General features: G+C 41.9%; 2 protein-coding genes across 2 annotated transcripts; one reads left to right on the top strand and one right to left on the bottom strand.

Annotated features, from left to right (window-relative positions):
- The first annotated feature begins 501 nt into the window (after positions 1-501).
- On the top strand, positions 502-12490 carry LOC143110025 (G-protein coupled receptor family C group 6 member A-like). The gene is made up of 6 exons (XM_076272848.1): positions 502-821; positions 5619-5970; positions 6532-7287; positions 7515-7727; positions 8197-8323; positions 9468-12490. The coding sequence occupies exons 1-6, from the start codon at positions 622-624 to the stop codon at positions 10646-10648; spliced, it is 2829 nt and encodes a 942-aa protein (XP_076128963.1). The 5' UTR covers positions 502-621; the 3' UTR covers positions 10649-12490.
- A 202-nt stretch (positions 12491-12692) lies between these two features.
- Positions 12693-24031, bottom strand: LOC143110019 (G-protein coupled receptor family C group 6 member A-like). Its single transcript, XM_076272837.1, has 6 exons — positions 23633-24031; positions 17369-17678; positions 16169-16924; positions 15750-15965; positions 15295-15418; positions 12693-14968 (listed from the first exon to the last, which is right to left on the bottom strand). The coding sequence occupies exons 1-6, from the start codon at positions 23830-23832 to the stop codon at positions 13779-13781; spliced, it is 2796 nt and encodes a 931-aa protein (XP_076128952.1). The 5' UTR covers positions 23833-24031; the 3' UTR covers positions 12693-13778.
- Positions 24032-24657: the final 626 nt, after the last annotated feature.

The following is a 24657-nucleotide window of genomic DNA, read 5'->3' as shown; positions in this document are numbered from 1 at the left end:
AAGAATAAGTGCATCAATGAGAGCTGTTTTTTAAACAGTTGAGTGTCAGTTCTAGACAGGTGGTAAGTGCTAGGATCAGCAAGACTTGTTGTAAGTAGTGCTACGAGAGGAGATGTTCTCTTGCCTTGCCTATATATTAGTGTATTATGATTTCTGTTTGTGCAGTTGATTTCCTCAGCACTGGGTACTTTAATCTTCGCATTATATCAGACACAAAAGGTTTGGATTATAACATTTGTTAAATGTACAACATTTATCCAAGCGTTATCTAACCTTTTTCAGCACAACTTATTGTCAGTGCCATTTTATTGGACTGGCATCATGTGGTTGTTTGGATACAGTCTGAAGATGTTATCTCTCTCCACAGACTCCAAACGAAACAAAGATGAACTTCTCTTTCGGGCAATACCTGACTGGGCGTGGACACGGAGAGGCTGTCATTCCAGGAGGCCATTCCTGAGAGCTTCTTAACAGATGAAAGAAGCCTCAGCAGTCCTTTTGTGGCCACTGCCTGACTAGGGGACGGAGAGAGAGAGCATGCAGTAGAGCAGGAGCAGGGGAGAGACAAGTGAGAGCTGTGAGAGAACACTGACACTAACACTAACTCATAGACAGTGAGAGATGATGAGGCAGGTTAGACTGTGGCACATGTGTGTGGTGATTGTGGTGAGTTTGGGGAGTGTAGAGTGTTCTCATTACATTGAGCCACTCATGGCCATGAAGGATGGCGACATCATCATCGGGGGACTCTTCCCAGTGCACGAGAGTGTTAACATTAAGGAAGGTGAGGACGGAAGGCCTTCTAAACGAAATTGCACCAGGTGAGCAAGAAGTCATATTAATACTACCAGTAATAATACTGCTATTATTACTACTACCGGGTCATTAAGTTGTGATGTAATAATGTGCCAATAATTCTTTTTCCAGGTCCAACTGCTCTCAGAGCTGCTTGTTTTTTTCTCATAGACAGTAAAAGAAAAAATAATTCTACTACCGGTACTCACTTGCTGCCTCATCGGTAAAAAATCCTATTTTTTGCAAAGGCGTGGACGTTATCCTTGATTATATAATCTGGCTGCAGAGCCACACTAATTACTGGGTTAGAGCGATTTTTTTACCCTCACTAAAATGGAGGTGATGGTGACAAGGTTTACAGGTTGTGAAAACCGGCTGGCTAGAAAACATTTTTGGACCAAAGAGCTTTTGGACCTATGAAGTTCGACTTCACAATCGACCTCAGCCCACCTCAGGCATACTGTACTTTTTTTTCCACATTGAAGTATAATGGATTGAAATATAACTAGATGTACAAAATATGACCGCCGCTCAGTCCTGCACATCCATTCCGCGAAAATAAATCATATTAATGAATTTGTCTCCATCTTCTACTCCATCCCCCACTCTTGAAACTTTTGTGTATGCTTGTTTGGAATGTGTGTTTGCACACAAAGTAGCCTACTGGCGCTGCAAAGGTGAATAGATTTGTTTCTGGGCCAAAAAATCTGCAACATTGTTATAAAACCTTTAAAATCTCTAAACAATCACAAGTAGGGCAGTTCATCATAGTCCATCCATTGCAACTGGACTGATGAAAGGTACACCTGTAGGCTACATTGTATTTGGGAAAAGCAGAAGGTAGCAGCATAATGTATTTATTTATTTATTATTAAACTAAAACAATCCCTGTCAGTTCCATGCAGTTTTCAACAGCTATCAAGAAGAGAGGTCATGTCATGGATTTTTGTGAATGTTTCTTCTTCTACATATGCATAGGTTTAGTCATCTAGTTCAAATTATATTCAGCTTTATTGTCAATGCACAAATTAAATACCAGTAGTCTAAAACAAAATGCCGTTTTACCCAGTGGTGCAAAATAACTGACATGTCCAAAAGGGCCTTCATGAAATGCGTTGCGAGACTGTTCATACACATTTTAACGGGCAAAGTTGAAGAGCTACTCTCCGTTATTGTTTGTGCAAATAATATGCTGATTCATGTTCCCTTGCATTTTGCAACCATGAGGTCCATGGTTAAGCTCAATCTTTTGACGCAATCTTTTGATTTTCACCCAGCCTAGTCCATGGTAGGCGCCCGATAGAAATATTGTTTAATTTTGCGATTGAGATATCCACGCACTGGCGCCCCCCCTGCGACGTGTTCGCCCCCCGGTTTTAGAGCTATTCTAAATGCAAAAATGCATAGACATTGCATGACAAAACCGTGACTGTTAACAAACTATAAGCTATATAAGGTAGGCCCTATGCTAGGCCTATTACACAACACAAATTGTCACCAGGCTATGCTGGCGACCCAAATAAAATCTCCGTTGGAACCAATGGCTTACACCTTACAGTATCAAGCTGCCACCTCTTGGCGAAAAGTTAATAGTTTTGCATATCAGTAGTAATACATTTCACGTAGCTGTGAATCACGGAAAGGGCGAATGAAGTGGACACTTCTAAATGGAACCCAACCCACTGTACAGTAACTCAAGGTCTGTGGCTAAAGCAGCCATAATGAAAGCGTTATCATTGTTTGGATACTTCACACACACGTGTTTTTTAATCGCATAGACTACAACTACCAAGCTGGAATCAAAGCACATCGACTCCCCTCTCACACCCTAAACACGCACTTCGAACAAACAAAAAGCGCCTCAGTCTCACGGAATAGCCATAGGCAAAACTGTATCTGACCGGTGTAACGTTGGTACTAAATCATCCATCGCAAAGAATGATTTTTGTAGCACGTGCAACAAATATGTGTAGGTACAGCCCTGCCCTGAATACATCTCAACGTGCGCTCTAAAACATCTGGTTTAAATGGAGATGTAGATCATCACGGGATCATAGACAGGTTATCTTTCAGGTAGCCTAGGCCTATATATTTTCCATTAAAAAACCATCACGTAGCGAACGTGTTGTGGCTAACTCACTTAGCTCCTGTTAGTAGCCTAGGTTATGGTCATAAGCAAATGAGATGACAGTCGAAAGATACAATTAGTGCTGTTATCGATTTGCTTGGTAGCCTATAAACGCATTTATGGTTTTCTACAAATACATCAATAATCAAATTGGCCTCCATCACTCAACCATGCTAACGGTAACATTATTTTACCTACGTTCTGCTATTGATAGGATTAACGTAGCCTACCTGCAGTAAAAAACAAGCATGTCCGATAAACATTCTCAGATTTATTTCGGCTTCAAGAGGAAATGGGAATTACATTTCATGCAGAAATCATCCTACCCTTAGACGTTCTCTGCGGTAAACTACTGTAGCCTACAGTCTTGTCCTTGTAGGAAGCATAGTGTCTTTCTAACCCACTTTAGATTAACTTCCAACAAAATTACGTCTCACTGCAAAGATGCGCCATCTAGTGGACAAACGACTACTTATCGCCAATACTGGAAATGCAGCCATGATGATGATGATGAATATTTATTTTGGCTTTCTTTTAATCCTACTGAATTTGTAATTATGTATCAGCCGTTCTAATACCGATAGTATGTGGGTGCCTGTGTGTGTGTGTGCATGTGTATATGTGTGCACCACCATCTACAGGCCAATGAGTGTAGAGTCACTAAATGTACACATAACTTAATTTTTTAGACCCCCCCATGGATGAAATTCTACGAAACTTGGCATACCCCCAGAGAATGTCAGGTTAATCATGCACATAAAATTTGGTGCAGTTCTGAACGTCTTTACTGAAGAGAGGGGCGATTAAAGCAGAATGATATTGCATTTTCATTTTTTACCGGGGGGGTGCAAATCACAAATGAGTGATTATGGGCTAAGTTGATGTGGGCCCTTGAGACCAACATACCATAAAAATGTCTTCATCCTCGGTGCCACGGTTCAGGTAGTTATTTAGGAAAAACTGCATTTTTTGGGTTTCGGGGGGCCCAGCGCGGAGGGGGAGTGGCCCCCGGGGACCAAACGAAATTTTTCCGTAAAAGTCTAGTGGGGCTACATACCCACCAAATTTCATGTGCCCCGGTGTTTCGGTGCCCCGGGTATCGTTGACCAAAATTTCAGGAAGTAGATGACGGGAAAAAAAAAAAAAAAAAAAAAAAAAAAACTTTGACAATCCCTATATGACCGCTTCGCTAGCGGCGGTCATAATAAATGTGATGGGTGGTGTGTGACGGGGTGGTACATTTCATGATGAAATGGCTCTAGTTATCCAATAACGGTCAAGTTATTCACTTAACATGTATGCTTTCAATTAGAAATGTAATTTGCTCAGCAATGATAGTGTTAAAACTGTAATGAAAAACAGTTATACCTGTCTAATTTGCGTGACTGGGTGGCTGGATTCAGTTTGATGGACCCCCTCATCGTAATTAGTTTCTTTGGGGGCTCTATGGCTAAAAAAAATTTTTGTGATTTAATTTCAAGTGACAGTATACTATTTACTATATTGGTCAAACCAAGGGACTCAAAAAATATTTACCAAAAAACATGATTTTAGTCTGAATAAATATGTCTAATCTAATGTCATCAGGAAAAAAGTTTGATATAGAATTTATTTAGTGATATTTTAGATGTAAATGTCATGTTGGTCAACCTGGACACATGGAAATGGCCATGCACTTGTTTGCAATAGTTAAAAATAGTGTGATACTTAACAAGAATTAGCTTTAAGGGTCATTCACACCAAAAACGACAACGATAACTATAACCATAACAATAAAAGCATCCACACTGACCAATGATAAACAAAGTCTCTCCTTGTGTTAATGAATGTGATGGCTAAATTTGATGGGATCTGATTGGCTATTAGCTTTTTATCGTTATCAAAATCGCTCTGAAAGTGATCCCTAACAATATCGTTCTTCATGTCGTTATAGTGTGAACGTTATCATTCATATTCACGAGAACGATATTTGTTTATAGTTATCGTTCTTGGTGTGAATGACCCTTTAGGCTTTAGAAACACACTTTGGCTCAAGTTTGTGCCTTATGCATCGCATCAAATGTTGTGGACCCAAATGGCATGTGTTTCATAGAATGACCCTAATAATAATAATAATAATAATAATAATAATAATAATAATAAATCTACTTATATACAAAACAATTTCATGCATGGCATTCAGATTATCTTAAAAAAAACAAAAAACATATAGGACTTACAGATATGAGAGACAGAGAACAGACAGGCCTACATAGTTTTTTATACAGTTTTTTTTATAAATTATTCATACCCCTGGCAAATACAGTATTGATTTACTGTTGATTTTCTCTTGACCAATATGTTTGTTCTGACTGAAAAGACTCTGCCACATGGCAAAAAGTTGTAAGACAATGTGGTAGAAACAGAATCAAAAAAGAAGCCTCATTGTGACAGTGTCATTTTTAGTCAGAACGAACAAACATATTGGTTAAGAGAAAATCAACATTAAATCAATATTTGCCAGGGGTATGAATAATTGTGTTCTCAAATGTACATAGAAGTTTCATTCTACCTATGATCTGTGGTTAGGGTTAGGGTTAGGGCTACATACGTTTCTCATACATAGAAGTTTCATTCTCCCTATCATGAGTTCTATTCTGAGTCCTGTTTAGCAGGATTTTTACATTCATACACCTTGATGTGTTCATTCATGCAGGTATAGCATGGCACGCTTGCTTCAGGCTCTGATGCTGGTTGAAGCAGTGGAGACTGTGAACCGCTTGCCTCTGCTAGGTAACCTGACACTGGGCTACCACATAGTGGACACCTGTTCAGACGTCACCACCGCAGTGGCAGTAACCCACAGATACCTGGACGACTTCAACTCAGTCTGTCCACAGGAGGAAGACATGCACAAACGAGAGTCCAGCAACGAGAGCAGTCCGGCCAACCACGACAGCAGACCGGGCCCCGGGCATTTTAGATCCCACCATGTGGTCGTAGGAGGGTACCACTCAGAAATCTCCATCGCTGTGGCTAGACAGCTGTCCATCAAGCAAATCCCGCAGGTACAGCGGGGCCAAAGTAGCAAAACTTGGATTCTTATCAGAACAGTCTGGCAACACGCCATTGATTACGTTGATTATGGGGTGTGTCTCAACCTTTCTGGAAGCTAGCCTGAATTCACCCCGCCCCAAAAAAAATTTAATGATGTCAAATGCCTTAATCTCTGTTTCATGTTCACCTTTTAAAAGTTATTGCGCTGCCAATGTCTTTTATAACAGATGCAATAGCGGAACCTGAACATTTAGCTTCTCTAGCGGTAACGATTGTGATTGTGCTCAGGTGATGTGGAAGATTGACTGCTTCACTGTTAAGCATCTGTCCATCACCTAATGCAGCCAATTTGATTGGCCCGAACATATCTTAACTGGGCACACTTCTCAGTGGAGCAACTCCAGACTGAATTTCCTGCCCTCAAATTTTAGGGTGGGGTACATTCGGGCTGGCTTCCTAGATAAGAGTAAACTCCACATCAGAGCAAATCCCACAAGCAACAAAGCATTTATACATTTATACATTTTCATTGTATCACACTAATCCCAATGCACATGATTGTTTTCAATCAGATCAGTTATGGCTCCACTACGGGGATTCTGAGTGACAAATCTCGTTTCCCAGCCTTCATGCGGACAGTACCAGAGGACAACTATCAGGCTCAGGCCATCGTTGACATCCTGGTGAACCACGGCTGGGAGTGGGTTGGTCTGGTGACCACTGACGGGGACTACGGCCGTTACGCTGCCCAGCGCTTCCAGCTGCATGCGGAGAAACACCAGATCTGCATCTCTTTCAGCGTGGTGCTCCCGGACATCCTCGACGACACCGAGCTCAAAGACGGCATCCGCAGCACAGTGCGCCACCTGGAGGACAGTCCGAAAGTCCGCGCCGTGGTGTCCTTCGCTAAGCCCGACCACATGATGTACATCATGCAGGAGCTGACTGACAATGCCACAGGTCGCGTCTGGATCGCCAGTGATAACTGGGCCACGTCCAGTCGTGTCCTCCTGAACCGCAACCTCAGTGATGTCGGGACTATCGTCGGGGTCACCTTGAAATCAGCAGACACAACGCGGTTCCAGACGTATTTGGACAGTCTGGATCCTGACCCAGCTGCTCACCAGAACAACACCATACTGCGGCAGTACCTGTGGTCGGAGGGCAAGGACTTGACCCAGCCAGAGCTGGGAGCAGCGCTGAAGAAGAAGATCTACCCATACGCCGTGTTCAGCGTGGGGCTGGCGGTCAGAGCCATAGCCAGGGCCGTGGTCAACCTCTGTGCAAACAGAGACTGCAGAGGGGGCAACAACTTTAAGCCGTGGGAGGTAAGTGCGGTGTGGGCCGTGGGGTGGTAGTAGTGGGAGTCGTGGGAGGTAAGTGCGGTGTGAGCTGTGGGGTGGTAGTAGTGGGAGTCGTGGGAGGTAAGCCTTACACATAATGATTATCTGAACTCTGCATCTGTTCTTGTATAAAGATGTTGGTCTATGAACACTCTCAATGTGTGCTTACAATTGTTACCCCTATTTATTTTATTGGTGGCTCCTCAATGTAGCTGAAGCATGCCTTGAGGACTGCTACCTTTGAAATAGATGGAGACTCATACAGATTCAATGACCATGGTGACATTAATTCTGGATATGACCTTGTACTCTGGAGGAACCAAGATGGTGAGGTGGACGTACATGACATCGTGGCTAAGTACAACATCAGCTCTCGCCAGTTGTACTTTGTGGGAGATGGCAAAGAGAAGGTCTTCAGTCAAACAGTAAGTGAAATGTATGGAACTTTGTGACGCAGTGCCGTCACTACGGTTGATTATGCGCTCTGACTGCCATACCAACAAGCCTTGCTCTTTGCCATTGTAGTCAAACTGCACATTTAGTACCCCGGAGACCTGGGTTCGAGGCCAAGTGGGGTCACTGCTCTCTTCGCTACAGCCTTCCTTACAAAGATTTGTGCATGTCACAGTAATGATTTGATAATCAGATCACATTATCACAATACCAATATCCACATTAATCATGTGATTTTGAAGAGTGATTATTCATTGTGAAAATTCTTAAGACATGGGACAAAACATGTCCTAATGTACAGTGCATGTAGAGTGCATTGAAAGGTTGACCTACAGTGTACCTGTAATTTCAAAGAAGTACTATTATCAATCTATAACATATTCATCTACCACAAAAGCCCCAAAAACATACTTAACAAAACTCTCGGCTTGTGTGTTTCAGGGAAATGTAACATCCAGGTGTTCTGCCAACTGTCAACCAGGATATAGAAAGGTGTCCCAAAATGAAATGCCTGTTTGCTGCTTTGAATGCACCAAATGCAGCAATAACACCTACAGCAATGGAACAGGTATGCATAGGCTACACAAACACACACACAGCCACACATACACACATACATACACACACATACACACAAACATAACACCTACAGCAATGGAACAAGTATGCATGCACACAAACATAGCCACACACATGTACACACAAGCATAGACTATAGTTATAGCGTCTTGAGTAAAAGCCAAATGTAAAGAATAATACACATACAGATACATAAAGCCACATATTTGTATAGACTTTCATAATATAGGGTGTGCCACGACGAAATAAGTACAGCGTCACGGAGAGCTGACTGCAGGGCTGTGTGAGATCAGACTGTCAATCACAGTTGCCACCTGCAGCTTTAAAGCTGATTTTCTATGGAAGAATATTAGACTCAAAAGTTTTGTACGTGTGTATCACGTTTTGAAACTGTAGAAATTATTTGTAACTGTAAAAATGATCTGTACAAGTAATTGTCAATATCACAAATATGCCCTACACTTACAAATCTATTCTACAGGTACGGATCGGTTTTACAGCTACAAATCATCCTACAGTTAAAAATATTTTACCATTACAAATATATTCTACAATTACAAATCAATATTCTACGTACAAAAAGTTGTCCTACAGTTACAAATATTTTCTGCAGGTGCACACTTTTGCACCATCTTAGGGATAAGAAGCGTCTCATATGTAATGTGTGTGTGTGTATCAGGATTTGTAACAGTAAAAATGATTTGTGATTTAACAAAAAAATAACACGAAGGATTTTAAGTATGTCTCCTTCACTTACAAATATATTCCACAGGTACTAAACCTTCCACAGTTGCTGTCTTTCAATTACAAAACTATTCTGCCATTACGAATCTCTGCCGAGTATTTTCTGCAAGTATACAAATACTTTTGAGACTGTTCTGGCACTTCCTGTTGAATAGCCAATGGCGATACTCAGGTTTGGCTAGCCAATCAGTAATCTAAGTTCACTTTAAACCCTTGTTTTAAACCCTAAAGTCTGTGGATTATGAATACCCAATAAACCCACTCATTTCGTGGTGGCACACCCCATATCATATATACTGTGTGATAATTCACAATTACTTAAATTAAGATATTATGTAAACCACCATCTGATTTCTTGAATGTATCTACTCTATGCACCTGTTCTGCAGATTCAAACTGTATGACATGTGAAGCTCACCAATGGTCTGAAGAGGGCAGCAGCAGGTGTCTGGACAAAAAGATTGTGTTTTTTGGTTGGAAAGACAACTTTGCGATCGTCTTGTTGTCGTTTGCTGCACTGGGCGTGCTCCTGACCCTGGTGGTGCTGGTGCTGTTTCTGGCCCAGTGGTCCACGCCCGTTGTGAGGGCATCTGTCGGGCCCATCTCCCTCCTGCTCCTCATCTCTCTACTTGGCACCTTCGTCAGTGCTGTGCTCTTCGTGGGCAGGCCTAACAACCCCCAGTGCCAGGCTCGCCAGGTACTCTTTGGCCTCAGCTTCACCCTGTGCGTCTCCTGCATCCTGGTCAAGTCCTTGAAGATCCTCCTGGCCTTTCAGATTGTCCAGTCGGTAAAGCAAGTCCTGAAGCGTCTCTACCAGCCCTACCTGATCATTGCATTCTGTATGTGTTACCAGGTGGCCATCTGCACTGTCTGGCTCATTTTAAATCCTCCCTTAGCCGAACCGGAAGACCTCGGACATGATCAGATCATTCTGCAGTGTAACGAGGGCTCCTTCCTCTTCTTTGGCCTCATGCTGGCGTACATCGGCCTCCTAGGCCTGATCGGATTGGTCATCGCCTTTAAGGGGCGGAAGCTGCCAAACTGCTACAACGAGGCCAAGTTCATCAGCTTCAGCATGGTCATCTACCTCATCTGCTGGGTGGTGTTCGGGCCCGTCTACGCCCAGGCACAGGCGGGCGTGTACCTCCCGGCGGTGGAGATGGTCGTGATCCTCATCTCCGCCTACACGGTCCTCAGCTGCCACTTCATGCCCAAGTGCTACATCATCTGCTTCAAGAGCCACAGCAACACGCGCGAGGTGTTCCGCCGGAAGCTGTGGGATTTCATCCGCCGCAAGGATGATGACCCCGAACAACGGCGCCACTCGGAGTCTCAGAGCGTCTCCTCCGACACCTCGCTGACCAGCTCCCGGAGCAACTCCCTCTGTAGCACTCTCAGCGGCTCCCTGAGTGGATCTGAGCCCTCGCTGACGGCAAAGGATGAGAAGGCTGAACTAGGACGGATGTCTCCAGTATTCATCCTGCCTCCGATGCCTGATTTGCCGCTACCACAACCACCAGAATCGCACAACAGCTCCTCCAAACCAAGCACCCTGAGCTCAGAGGGGTAATCTAAAGAATATCATAATGCTGTCCTCAACCTGTCCATAGTACCCATATTTGTAATATTACCAGAGATGTAAAGGTCCGGCTTCAGAAAGTAAAAGTCCTGCCGTGTATTGGTTCTACCTGTGCGCTTAAGGGGATTTCACTAATTAGCTGATCTACCTGACCTAAGAGGTGGGCTAATTAGAATCAGCTGATTAAGTGAATGGTACAAAAATGTGGCAGAACTTTTCTTTTCTGAAACCTCTGAATATTACTGTGATAATGCTTTGTTCAAATGTAATACGCCTTAATAAATTGTCAAAATTCAGAAGTAGAATTGTATGTTATTATTGCATTCTGACTACTCATCTAAAACTGTATCTGTAATCTGACCACTCTTACTAGTTTTCTATACAGGTTTAGAGCGGTTCATGTTTGATTTTCTTGTCACTACAGAGTTGACACCAATTAAACTCAGGGAGAGACACATATATTAACATATACAGTGGTAGCCTAGGCAACCCTGTGAGCTTTTGAAACATCCCATAATAATCCAAGTAAGAGGTGGACTATCTCTTTGCAGCTGACCTAACGTCTAACATGATCTGCCGGTGTCAGCCAGGAAGGGCTTGAAAAAACAGCAAACAAGCCAACTTCTACAGTCTACATACCTGAACTTATGGGAGATATTGCAGAGTTTTGTTCCTTACTGTTGTTTGCACTGAATATAGTTTTAATCCCCTTCTCATTAAAATAAATATGGTGATTGTTCTGCCTCTGGCAATTTTAGTTACAGTTCAGTATAGGCAGTTTAGCGCCATCTAGTGGTTATTCTGATGTGCAGCTGTAGCAACTAACGGACATCTTGATATGTAATGCAGCACTTTGAGTTATTTGCTGAATTATCATTTTCATCATGTATGTTGAGGCCCTGGAAAAGCATCGTCTGTAAGTGTGATAGTTGCTTACTTTAAGAAGATTCTAATTTTAGTGACATAATTTGGTAGTTTTGATCATTCTGTGTTTACTGATCAGCTACTGAACACCTTTTTTAAATCTGTTTTATTGTTTATTTCTGCAAATATTAAATATTGAGTACATACGTTTTGTATAATTTTCAGTTTTACTCATTATTTATTAAAAGCAGAGTTTGGATGCTAAAACCTGACTTCCTAGTTTTCTTGTTTTTAGTGTTTAGTGTTTGTTTGTGTTTGGTGCACACGAGAAGGACAATACAGTGGTGATGATGATCATAAATATGGTGATGATGGAATAAATAATGGCTGTTAATATTTTTGTAGTTTTCTGAAATTCTATGTATAAGTACATTAATGAGCCATTATCTACTGAAATGTGCAATAATTTGCATACATGCAGAGTCCTTAACCCTGGATAGACAGGTTTGTTTTTCATTTTGGACATATTAGAGATAAAATGGGTATTTTGAATTTGTGGCGGCCCACCACAATATCAACACTGACCACCACACAATGATTTTCCAGGTTGTACTAAATTGTGCTTAAATCTGGTGAGCATCATAACCACACTGTGCTAATTGTTAAAAACTGTTGTATTCAAGTTAATTCTGCAAACCAACCACCACAAATGGAATTCAATTCTGTGGGAAACACTGCTTATGTAGCAGGGTTAATGTTGTTTCCCTGAATTTCCCCACATGAGTTGTGCTTTTCTTTTTGGAGTTCTTGTATTTTCTTTATTTTCCCACGGGAATGTAAGGGTAAGGGGGTGTGGTGTAGGTGTGACGTGGGGCTATGCCCTGCGAAAATGAACTTTTAATTAAGTGTGCCACTACCCCGGGAGGGCTCGTCGGAGATCATGCAACAGGAGCATCTGTATGTGATAACCTGTAGCTACGAGAAATAAATTAATTCGGTAAGGCCCAGTTCGGACGTCACGTCGCATTATTTCAACGCAGAGTATATTTAGGGAGAGCAAAATACTCCCGTTACACTTACATACACTAAAGTTTCCCGTTTTACCCCCATATGCTGGAGGTCTTCCATATGTGATTCATGGAAAGTAAATAAGCGTTCTGGAGACAAAACATTGGGCTTTCAGCAAATGTATGACATTCTGAAAAATACAGCATTTCATGAATTTCAGGAAAAAAAATATCTCTAATATGTCACCAAAATGAAAAACAAAAAGAATATTGAACCTGACTTTATCCAGTGTTAAGTGAAATGAAAATTATTAGTAGTAGATAACAGATCGTTTACATATTAATAAATAACATTTCAGAAAACTTGCAATACAAAAACATATTGACTTAGTATAAAAAGTTTTGCGGGGATATCTGTTACTTGAAATGTTTAGCCTATTCACCTGTAATATATCCCTGCACAGGCATATAATAGACATAAACAGAGTGATAACACCAAAAAAACTACCACCAATGCAATGCTATCACCTACTTCCTAGCTGATATTCTTTGCCAAAATCACTTATTCCCTTCAGATGGTCCCCACCAACCCCTCTGGCTCAAGGATACTGTAAGTGAATTCATGTATACGCTATATGCTATTAGCTACTGGAGGGAGAAACTATCAACTATGGATTACATACAATAGCAAATTTTGATTCATAAATGAAATACCAAAAATATTTCTGAGCAAAAAAACATCTATTAATCTTTTCCTATACATGTATTTCATAATTTCTATAAATACATTCTTGCATTTTTGAAGGCCACAGTACCACAGTGGGGCAGCCGTGGCCTACTGGTTAGCGCTTCAGACTTGTTACCGGAGGGTTGCCGGTTCAAACCCCAACCAGTAGGCATGGCAAAGTGCCCTTGAACAAGGCACCAAACCCCTCACTGCTCCCCGAGCGCCGCTGTTGTTGCAGGCAGCTCACTGCACCGGGCAGCTCACTTCACCTCACTGTGTGTTCACTGTGTGCTGAGTGTGTTTCACTAATTCAAGGATTGGGATAAATGCAGCCCTCATGGGATCAAGAGTATGTATACTTATACACTTAATACACATAAAAGCATAAGCATACAACAATATTATCAGTATCAATATTATACAACAATATTATCAGTATATGTGCGTATTTGTGCCGCCTATAGGCTGGCATTCATCATTCACGTTACATAAAGACCACTTAGAGGATGCAGAAGTAAAAGCTTCAATGTACAGTAGCACACCTCACAAGAGACTTCTTGTGCTTGTTTACCAGTGTGGTCCTGTCCCCCGTTAGGAAGGTGTGTTGTGCTTCTGGTGCTGCTGGTGGTGATTTGGGAGTCAGGTGGGCACTAGAAACGGCTGATAGCGGCGAGACACGTCCATCAGGCACCTCCTCTCTGGGCACTAGAGAGGCTTGGGAGCTAGACCCCTGCAGGGGCCGAAAAGACTGCGCATTAGAGCTGGGGTCGTCCGTCAGCGAGATACTGGGTGGCTCCAGGGACGGCCTTTGGGTGTAGTCACGTACGTTCTGGCGAAATGCCTCCTTGGTGTTGCGCTCTTTCCTGAACAAGATGATGTAACACTTTGGTAAAAAGAGAGTGCAGAGGATGCCGTAGGCCGTGAAGAGGATTACGATCATCTCCACGGCCGGGAGGAACAAGTCCGCGTGCGAATGGGCATAGACGGGCCCGAACACCACCCAACAGATGAGGTAGATGACCATGCTGAAGGTGATGAACTTGGCCTCGTTGTAGCCGTCAGGCAACCCCCGGCCCATAAAGGCTATCACAAACCCAATCAGGGACAGAAGGCCGATGTATCCCAGCATGAGTCCGAAGAAAAGCATGTTGCCCTCGTTACACTGCAGTATAATCTGGTTTCGTCCTAAGTCTTTCTGTTCGGCACAGGGAGCTTCTGTAACAAGCCAGGCTGTACAGATCCCCACCTGGATAGCAACACAGGCCGCAATGATCGGGTAGGGCTGGAAGAGTTTGTCCAGAATAAGCCTTTTTGAGGGGTCAATCTGAAAGGCCAGGAGGATCTTCAAGGACTTGACCAGGATGCAGGAGACGCACAGGGTGAAGCTGAGGCCAAAGAGCACCTGGCGTGCCTGGCACTGGGGGTTGTTGGGTCTGCCCACGAAGAGCACGGCGCTGACGAAGGTGCCAAGCAGAGAGATGAGGAGCAGGAGGGAGATGGGCCCGACAGATGCCCTCACAACGGGCGTGGACCACTGGGCCAGAAACAGCACCAGCACCACCAGGGTCAGGAGCACGCCCAGTGCAGCAAACGACAACAAGACGATCGCAAAGTTATGTTTCCAACCAAAAAACACAATCTTTTTGTCCAGACACCTGCTGCTGCCCTCTTCAGACCATTGGTGAGCTTCACATGTCATACAGTCCTTTGAATCTGCAGAAAAGACAAATAGAGTATGGAAGAGGTACAATGAAGAAACCAGTTGGTGGTTTACATAGATTCAAGTCAATTGTGATGTAACAGTGTTTCGCCTAGAAACATTTCCAGTCTCTTCCTGTAGTCACAGAACGTTGGTAACCCAGCAAAGCTGAGCCTGGCTGCTCTTACTGTTAGCTGTAGTAACTCGAGCTAGGTAGCACCTTTCCGTTTAATTTCGATCCGACAGTACTCGGTGACCTCGAGAACCAGAGATCTATGTGAAAAAAGGGGGGCTTCTCGGAGTTTGCTTTGTTGGTTTGTTTAGACTTCCATGTACTTACCTGTAGCATTGCTGAAAGTGTTGTTTGAGCAAGCCTCACATACGAAGCAGCAAACTGGCTTGTGGTCTGTAACTTTCCTTTTTCCTGGACCACAGCTTGGGGAACATCTGGAGGTCACATTACCCTGGAACAGCATTAAGACTCAGTTGCAGACCACCTTTGCTAATCCATTCACAAATTATTTCAAAATATTTTTTAGGTGACATGGGCGAAGAAGTCCATCCCCAGGAAAAAAGACAGAATTATCAAAAATTATTATATTCAAAGACTATTGGAAGGATTATATATAAAGATATTATACATAAGAAATGTGTGTGGGCACGTGCCCACCTACCTTCAATGGGCACGGTGCCACTCAGCCATAGTGGCAAAATGGGTATAGTAAAAAGGCTATTTTTTACTACAGATGGTTGTGTGCAGATGGAGAGGAAAGTGCTCAGTGGGAGCTGAATTACCACAAGGTTGGAGATCTTTGCTTCATTCACAAAGGAGAGACCCCGAGGACTGATATTGTACTTGGCCACGACCTCGGTCATGTCTATATTCTCTCCATTCTGCTTCCAGAGGATGACATCATAGCCAGTGTTGAGATCACCGTGCTGATCAAATTTGTACAGATAAGGATCGTCGGGCCCCAACGTAAAATTGGAATTCCGCAAAGCATTCTTCAGCTGCAAACAAAACAGAGAAGTTTGAAAAGCAAAAATTAAGGGCGTATGGCAGGAGCAATGGCGAATGCAATGCAGGTTCAAGTGTCCATGAAAACCCGGGTTCGAACCCAGGAATTGAACCCACAACCTTTCTGGCTAGGCTACTATATGCTAGCCCAGCTCCTTAACCACTACTACCACCCCACGGCCCACACCGCACTTACCTCCCACGGCTTAAAGTTGTTGCCCCCTCTGCAGTCTCTGTTTGCACAGAGGTTGACCACGGCCCTGGCTATGGCTCTGACCGCCAGCCCCACGCTGAACACGGCGTATGGGTAGATCTTCTTCTTCAGCGCTGCTCCCAGCTCTGGCTGGGTCAAGTCCTTGCCCTCCGACCACAGGTACTGCTGCAGTATGGTGTTGTTCTGGTGAGCAGCCGGGTCAGGATCCAGGCCGTCCACGTACCTCTGAAAGTGTGACATATTGGCAGATTTCAGGGTGACCCCGATGACAGTCCCGATCTCACTGAGCGTTCGGTTCTCAACCACACGGCTAGATGTAGCCCAGTTGTCACTGGCAACCCAGATGCGTCCAGTGGCGTTCGGTGAGAGCATGCTCATGAGGTACTTCATGTGATCTGGTTTGGCAAAGGACACAATGACTCCGATATTGGGGTCCCTTTCGATGTTTTGGACGGTTCTGTTTATCACCCTTTCGCGACTTGTGTCGTCTAGAATGTCTGAGAGCACCTCATAAAAGGCAATGCAGATGCCTTTTTCCTTTGCGTGCTCTTGGAAGCGTTGGGCGGCGTAGCGACCATAGTCCCCGTCTGTTGTCACCACTCCCACCCAGGTCCAATTCCAGGCCACCAGGATGTCAACGATGGCCTGAGCCTGATAGTTGTCCTCTGGTACTGTCCGCATGAAGGCTGGGAAACGAGATTTGTCACTCAGAATCCCCGTAGTGGAACCATAACTGATCTGTAAACATAAAATCAAACATCAATTTACTTGAGATTTTCTTTCACATAAGGGTACATACAGACCAGAGGTATTTTTTGCAGCTGCCGGCGTCCATTTAACATTATAATCCTATGGAGTAGACCGTGTTTTCAAAAAAGTCCTCGGCTTCTTTTAAAACGCGTGTGGGTGTCTTTTTCTGCAGCTCAGAGCTGTTTCTAAAATTGAGAAATGTTCAACTTCTAGTGGTAAAACACCCTACATTACGCTTTTTTTTGACAGCTGACCAATCATAAGCAGATAAAAAAAAAGATGCTTCCGGCTGCTTTTTGGAACAAAAACGATGGCAGATTTTTTTTAAAACTGAAAAAGCGGTCAGCACAACTTTTCATAGTTGGTGAAATGTCCTGATTGGACAATGTGTATAGATTTGTCCACTTCCTCTGGCCCTCTTGCTTGTGTTACCTGCGGGATTTGATTGATGGACAGCTGTCTAGCCACAGCGATGGAGATCTCTGAGTGGTATCCGCCAACCACGACGCTGACAGATCTTGCGGGACGCACAGGCCTGCTATTGTTCCTGCCAGGTCTGCTCCAGGACACCCAGGGGCAAACATCCAGTAACCTCTGCATAACAGCCACTGCGGTCGACACGTCTGAGCAGGAGTCCACTATGTGATAGCCCAGTGTCAGGTTACCTAGCAGAGGCGAGTGGTTGACGGCCTCCACTGCTTCAACCAGCATCAGAACCTGAACCAAGCGAGCCACACTGTACCTGCATGAACACACACAGGTTCAAACATACCATAGAGGCATTACAGAGAGGTAATACCAGTAGTTCATGTTTTCCTTTTGCTTAGGTGATGCCCTCTGACAACTTGCCAGTAATTATTATGACCGCATATAGGTTTAGTCAGATTTTTTTTTTTTTTTTTTTTTCGCATGTCCAAATTTCCGTCAAGGATTCCCGGGACACTTTAAGACTGGGGTACAAGAAACTTGGTGGGCATGTAACCCCACATGGATAGCACGGAACCATCATTTTTTGTTTTGATCTGTAGCCCCCCCGCTGGACTGGACCCCCCGAAAGGAGGGTAGGGCAGACACAGTTTTCTGTGAATATCTCGAGAACCGTAGGGTTTAGGAGGACCATTTTTTTTTTGTATGTTGATCTCAAGGGGCTATGTCAACCCATTCCATAACCACTCATTTAATGTATAGCGCCACCTAGTTAAACAGAAAAAAGGAAAAATGAGGTGTTGTAATCGCAGGTATCTGTGACCTAACATAGTCAAAACTGCACGAAATTGGAAGTGTAGGATCATTATGACACCCTCTGAATGCATGCCAAGTTTCGTGGAATTTCGCTCATGGGGGGCCACACAATAAATTAATTTATGTTACTATACACCAACTGGCCTGTAGGTGGCCGGAGACAGTTTTCTATGAATATCTCGAGAACCGTAGGGCCTAGGAGGTCCACCTTTTTTTTGTATGTTGGTCTTAAGGGGACATGTCAACCCATCCCATTACCACTTATTTCATGTATAGCGCCACCTAGTTAAAAATTAAAAAGCAAATAATTAGGTGTTTTCATCACAATATCTCTGGCTGACATGGTCAAAACTGCACGAAATTGTAAGTGTAGGATCATTATGACACCCTCCGAATGCATGCCAAGTTTTGTGAACTTTCGTTCATGGGGGGCCTTACAATAAAATAATTTATGTGTACATTTAGTGACCGTACACCAACAAGGATTCCCGGGACACTGAAAGACCGGGGTACACGAAACTTGGTGGGCATGTAACCCCACATGGATAGCATGGAACCATCATTTTTTGTTTTGATCTGTAGCCCCCCCGCTGGACTGGACCCCCCTAAAGGAGGGTAGGGCAGACACAGTTTTCTGTGAATATCTTGAGAACCGTAGGGCCTAGGATGACCATTTTTTTCCGTATGTTTGCCTCCAGGGGTCATCTTAACCCATTCCATGTGTACACATGTGCATAAACAGATACACACGCACACACATACATTCACAGTAATCATACGTATGACACATATGTACGCATGCATGCACATGCACAAACACAGGCACATACGCAGGCACACACACAAGCACGCACACACACACCCACACACATAAACATAAACATGTATACGCACACATGCACACAAGAATTTCTCAGAATTATGAACAGGCAACATGGGGGTGGGGTTGTATAAAATTAATTTTACATGTGAAATCTATGAAATAATCATGTTTTGGTACTTGTTGTCTAGCAGATACCAGTGAGAATTGAGTGTGGATAATGCAATTTAGTGAGACAGTTAGAATCATATAGGCCTTTAAGCGTGATTTATTTTTGTGGAAAAAATGTGCTGGATTGGGCGGTGGTCATATTTTGTACCGCTCTGCGGTACATCTAGTTGATTTTGATTGGGTCAATAACAAAGAAGGGGAAAATTCACAGTTTGAAACCTGCCACACCAATATGAATTCTGCACCCAGCCTTGGGGCAGAACACCTGAGACCCACATACCCATAGATGTCATATGATATGACTGGTTTTATATTCTTAATTACTGGCAAGTTGACAAGATGTATGGAGACAAATATTAGAAACGTTTTACAGTCATTTTCACAGATTTTCTGAAGAATGCATCACTTTCAGAGCTAGCTGCAGTCCCAGCATATGGCATTAGCAACATTAATTTAATCTGGTGAAACTATTACACTGTTGATTTTTCAATTTAGGATTATCATATGTCTGAAATATATTGTTGTTTAATAGGCCTACCACCATATGTTTCATGACCTACGTCACTTCATGTGAATTCTGTGAGTAGGTCTGATATACATGGCAGACTTCCTTATCAGGTATTTTGAACAATTCTAATGGCCAAACCTGTCATGTAGCCTAAGTTGATCACCATCAGGTTTCATAGGAAATATTTGTTGCATTGTCAAACACATTGTTTTTATTTCGGTGTTTAAAACAAACTACTGTGGTCTGTTTTTTTTTGTGTTTTTAACGCGTCCAGATAACACATTCGTTTTAAGAGTGTGTAGGCTAATTCATGTTTTGTCATATCCAAATATTTTTTTACAAAGATTGGTTAGTGTTACGGTTTCATTGTCAAATATAATATGGAGCTAAATTTGTCTCAATAATATTTGTATATGCGCAGAGGGGGCACTACATTGAATTGGCCTAGCCTATCGGGTCTATCTATTCTAGGCTGTAGGCTATATGCTATTTGTATGGAGCTAAATTTGTCTCAATAATATTTGTATATGCGCAGAGGGGGATCCACAAATATTTCTTGATTTGCATGTGTGTTTTGATATCTACAAATAAAAAAATCATATTTGTAACTCGTATATTGATTTTTACAAATATAGATGTGCATTTGTAAATAAAATGCCATTTGTAAAACCGAAAATTTCATTTGTGAAATGTGATTCTGCATTTGTGGATCACCAGCACACGCATTCTTCGCTTTCCAAAGTTACGTGTTTTTGAGACGTTCTTCACATGAAAATCACACAAATCCACACGTAAATAGGCCTACTTTAATTCACCGGCACACAGAAATCGCAATCCAGTAGATGGCGACATCCACAAATATTTCTTGACTTGCATTCGTGTTTTGACATCCACAAATAAAAAAAAATCATATTTGTAACTTGTAAATTGGTTTAACTATAAACAAACTCAAAGATCGTAATTCTTGATTTCGCTTGCAAACTGACTATTTCATGCATTTACTAAACAAAGATTATGGAAATTAAACACCACCTTTCCATCAAAAAGCTTATTGTAAAAGGCATAACTTGTTAGATTTAAGAACTAGGTTCGCTAGCTCTGTGTGTTATGAGCAAAGAATCTTTGGTTATGAGTCCCATAGAACAACACTGCCATCTACTGGATTAGAAAGTGTCAGCAAGCTACTTGTGGATCTGGGTGGCTTCTCTGCGCAAAGTTTGTCTCAAAAATACGTGATCCACAAATGCTGATCTGTAGCCTACACAGTCATGTCCTTCCTTCACTTTGCTAACACACCCACGTCATGGATAATGTTGACATGTGCCTAAGTGACTCATCCCTCATGACAAAACATCTCTCAAAGGCAACTTCTGTCTCTTATCCTATCGCTAAACCCAAATCAATGAATTCCAGGAAATACTGTAGGTTATGGCTCATCTCTGTGGTTTGCAGTTGGCTATTTTTAGAAATATCGAAACCTTTTGAAATGTTAAAACAAATGGCATGTAGACTATTGGGCAGTAGTAGCATAACACAAGATCTGGAATGGCCAAAGATTAGGTTACAGTAGAAATAGCCTACTTGAAGTTCAAGTTATTTATTTGTCACATTCATTTAAAGTAAAATATGTAGTGAAATGCTTAGTCATCTGACTTAAATGACTGTGCAGTCTGTATATTAAGATAGATATCAAATAAATAAAAGAAATAAAAAGAAGAAAAGACAAATGTTACTGCAATGATATGTATGAATGTCAGTTAGAATGCTTATGTGATGCAAACTGATGAACATGACTAAGTGCAAAGTGAAGTTCCTTCACTTTGCTAACACACCCACGTCATGGATAATGTTGACATGTGCCTAAGTGACTCATCCCTCATGACAAAACATCTCTCAAAGGCAACTTCTGTCTCTTATCCTATCGCTAAACCCAAATCAATGAATTCCAGGAAATACTGTAGGCTATGGCTCATCTCTGTGGTTTGCAGTTGGCTATTTTTAGAAATATCGAAACCTTTTGAAATGTTAAAACAAATGGCATGTAGGCTATTGGGCAGTAGTAGCATAACACAAGATCTGGAATGGCCAAAGATTAGGTTACAGTAGAAATAGCCTACTTGAAGTTCAAGTTATTTATTTGTCACATTCATTTAAAGTAAAATATGTAGTGAAATGCTTAGTCATCTGACTTAAATGACTGTGCAGTCTGTATATTAAGATAGATATCAAATAAATAAAAGAAATAAAAAGAAGAAAAGACAAATGTTACTGCAATGATATGTATGAATGTCAGTTAGAATGCTTATGTGATGCAAACTGATGAACATGACTAAGTGCAATTATGATTTTGTCATCATCAAAATGTGGAGTGGATAGAAGCTTTTTCTCAGTCTCTCAGTAGGCCTACTGACTTTCAGGCACAGGTAACGTTTCTCAGACTGTAACACAAAGAAGAGGCTATTGTTGGGATGACTGGGGTCTCTGGTGATTTTCTGGTGGTCTTCCTGGTATCAATGGCCTGAATATTGGGTATAGTGTAGCCTACTCCTAGTGGATCACCAGCACACGCATTCTTCGCTTTCCAAAGTTACGTGTTTTTGAGACGTTCTTCACATGAAAATCACACAAATCCACACGTAAATAGGCCTACTTTAATTCACCGGCACACAGAAATCGCAATCCAGTAGATGGCGACATCCACAAATATTTCTTGACTTGCATTCGTGTTTTGACATCCACAAATAAAAAAAATCATATTTGTAACTTGTAAATTGGTTTAACTATAAACAAACTCAAAGATCGTAATTCTTGATTTCGCTTGCAAACTGACTATTTTATGCATTTACTAAACAAAGATTATGGAAATTAAACACCACCTTTCCATCAAAAAGCTTATTGTAAAAGGCATAACTTGTTAGATTTAAGAACTAGGTTCGCTAGCTCTGTGTGTTATGAGCAAAGAATCTTTGGTTATGAGTCCCATAGAACAACACTGCCATCTACTGGATTAGAAAGTGTCAGCAAGCTACTTGTGGATCTGGGTGGCTTCTCTGCGCAAAGTTTGTCTCAAAAATACGTGATCCACAAATGCGAAAAACGAAAACTGTGTGTGCTGGTGATCCACAAATGCAAAATTAGATTTCACAAAGGCAATTTTCAGTTTTACAAATGCCATTTCATTTACAAATACACATCTACAATTGTGAAAACCAATTTACAAGTTACAAATATGATTTTTTTATTTGTGGATGTCAAAACACGAATGCAAGTCAAGAAATATTTGTGGATGTCGCCATCTACTGGATTGCTATTTCTGTGTGCCGGTGAATTAAAGTAGGCCTATTTACGTGTGGATTTGTGTGATTTTCATGTGAAAAACGTCTCAAAAACACGTAACTTTGGAAAGCGAAGAATGCGTGTGCTGGTGATCCACAAATGCAGAATCACATTTCACAAATGAAATTTTCGGTTTTACAAATGGCATTTTATTTACAATTGCACATCTATATTTGTAAAAATCAATATACGAGTTACAAATATGATTTTTTTATTTGTAGATATCAAAACACACATGCAAATCAAGAAATATTTGTGGATCCCCCTCTGCGCATATACAAATATTATTGAGACAAATTTAGCTCCATACAAATAGCATATAGCCTACAGCCTAGAATAGATAGACCCGATAGGCTAGGCCAATTCAATGTAGTGCATTGATGAGTGATACGTAATTCTTGTAAAAAAATGTTAACTGATGATGCTACCAGTGAGCGACACAGTAATAATAAGTGAAAAACACCAGAACATCTGTATTCTATTTAAAACGCCATTAAGGTTGAGGATCGTTGTATCACATAGCCTACGTATTAAAGTCTCAATGAAACGTGTGATTTCCAACAGTTTCAAAACGCTTTCACAGAGAGCTTTTTTTCATAGCCTATAGGCCTACTCTCACCTCGTGCAATTTCGGCCGGATGGCCTTCCATCGTAGTTGTCTTGGAAGTTGACGCTCTCATGCACAGGGAAGATTCCGCCGATGATAATGTCGCCATCCTTCGTGGCCTTGAGCGGCCTAATGTAGCTCGAACAGTGAAGACTACCCCAACTCGCTACGACCACCAAGCACAGGTAACACAGTCCAGTATGGGTGGCCATCTCGTCTTGTCTTTGCACATCACTATCTGCCACTGATCTGTAGCCTACACAGTCATGTCCTTCCTTCACTTTGCTAACACACCCACGTCATGGATAATGTTGACATGTGCCTAAGTGACTCATCCCTCATGACAAAACATCTCTCAAAGGCAACTTCTGTCTCTTATCCTATCGCTAAACCCAAATCAATGAATTCCAGGAAATACTGTAGGCTATGGCTCATCTCTGTGGTTTGCAGTTGGCTATTTTTAGAAATATCGAAACCTTTTGAAATGTTAAAACAAATGGCATGTAGGCTATTGGGCAGTAGTAGCATAACACAAGATCTGGAATGGCCAAAGATTAGGTTACAGTAGAAATAGCCTACTTGAAGTTCAAGTTATTTATTTGTCACATTCATTTAAAGTAAAAGATGTTTAGAAAAAATGCTTAGTCATCTGACTTAAATGACTGTGCAGTGTGTATATTAAGATAGATATCAAATAAATAAAAGAAATAAAAAGAAGAAAAGACAAATGTTACTGCAATGATATGTATGAATGTCAGTTAGAATGCTTATGTGATGCAAACTGATGAACATGACTAAGTGCAATTATGATTTTGTCATCATCAAAATGTGGAGTGGATAGAAGCTTTTTCTCAGTCTCTCAGTAGGCCTACTGACTTTCAGGCACAGGTAACGTTTCTCAGACTGTAACACAAAGAAGAGGCTATTGTTGGGATGACTGGGGTCTCTGGTGATTTTCTGGTGGTCTTCCTGGTATCAATGGCCTGAATATTGGGTATAGTGTAGCCTACTCCTAGTTGTGTTCTGCTGACCTCACC

Source organism: Alosa pseudoharengus, unplaced genomic scaffold, assembly GCF_046254945.1.
Source record: "Alosa pseudoharengus isolate Yale_2024_CS ecotype anadromous, Long Island Sound unplaced genomic scaffold, YU_APseudo_1.1 YU_APseudo_1.1_scf_7, whole genome shotgun sequence".
NCBI lineage: Eukaryota > Metazoa > Chordata > Actinopteri > Clupeiformes > Clupeidae > Alosa > Alosa pseudoharengus.
Note: the sequence above shows the minus strand (reverse complement) of the source record. Positions and strands in the feature narration are given on the sequence as shown.

What these genes read in the sequence shown, in the direction of transcription:
- LOC143110025 (XM_076272848.1), top strand. Translation starts at nt 622, where the DNA reads ATGATGAGGCAGGTTAGACTGTGGCACATGTGTGTGGTGATTGTGGTG. An exon ending in TCTAAACGAAATTGCACCAG is followed by an intron (nt 822 to 5,618) that starts GTGAGCAAGAAG and finishes TCATTCATGCAG; the next exon opens with GTATAGCATGGCACGCTTGC. An exon ending in CACCTACAGCAATGGAACAG is followed by an intron (nt 8,324 to 9,467) that starts GTATGCATAGGC and finishes CCTGTTCTGCAG; the next exon opens with ATTCAAACTGTATGACATGT.
- LOC143110019 (XM_076272837.1), bottom strand. Translation starts at nt 23,832, where the DNA reads ATGGCCACCCATACTGGACTGTGTTACCTGTGCTTGGTGGTCGTAGCG. An exon ending in CCATCAATCAAATCCCGCAG is followed by an intron (nt 16,925 to 17,368) that starts GTAACACAAGCA and finishes TTATGTTTACAG; the next exon opens with ATCAGTTATGGTTCCACTAC. An exon ending in ACAACTTTAAGCCGTGGGAG is followed by an intron (nt 15,966 to 16,168) that starts GTAAGTGCGGTG and finishes TTTTGTTTGCAG; the next exon opens with CTGAAGAATGCTTTGCGGAA.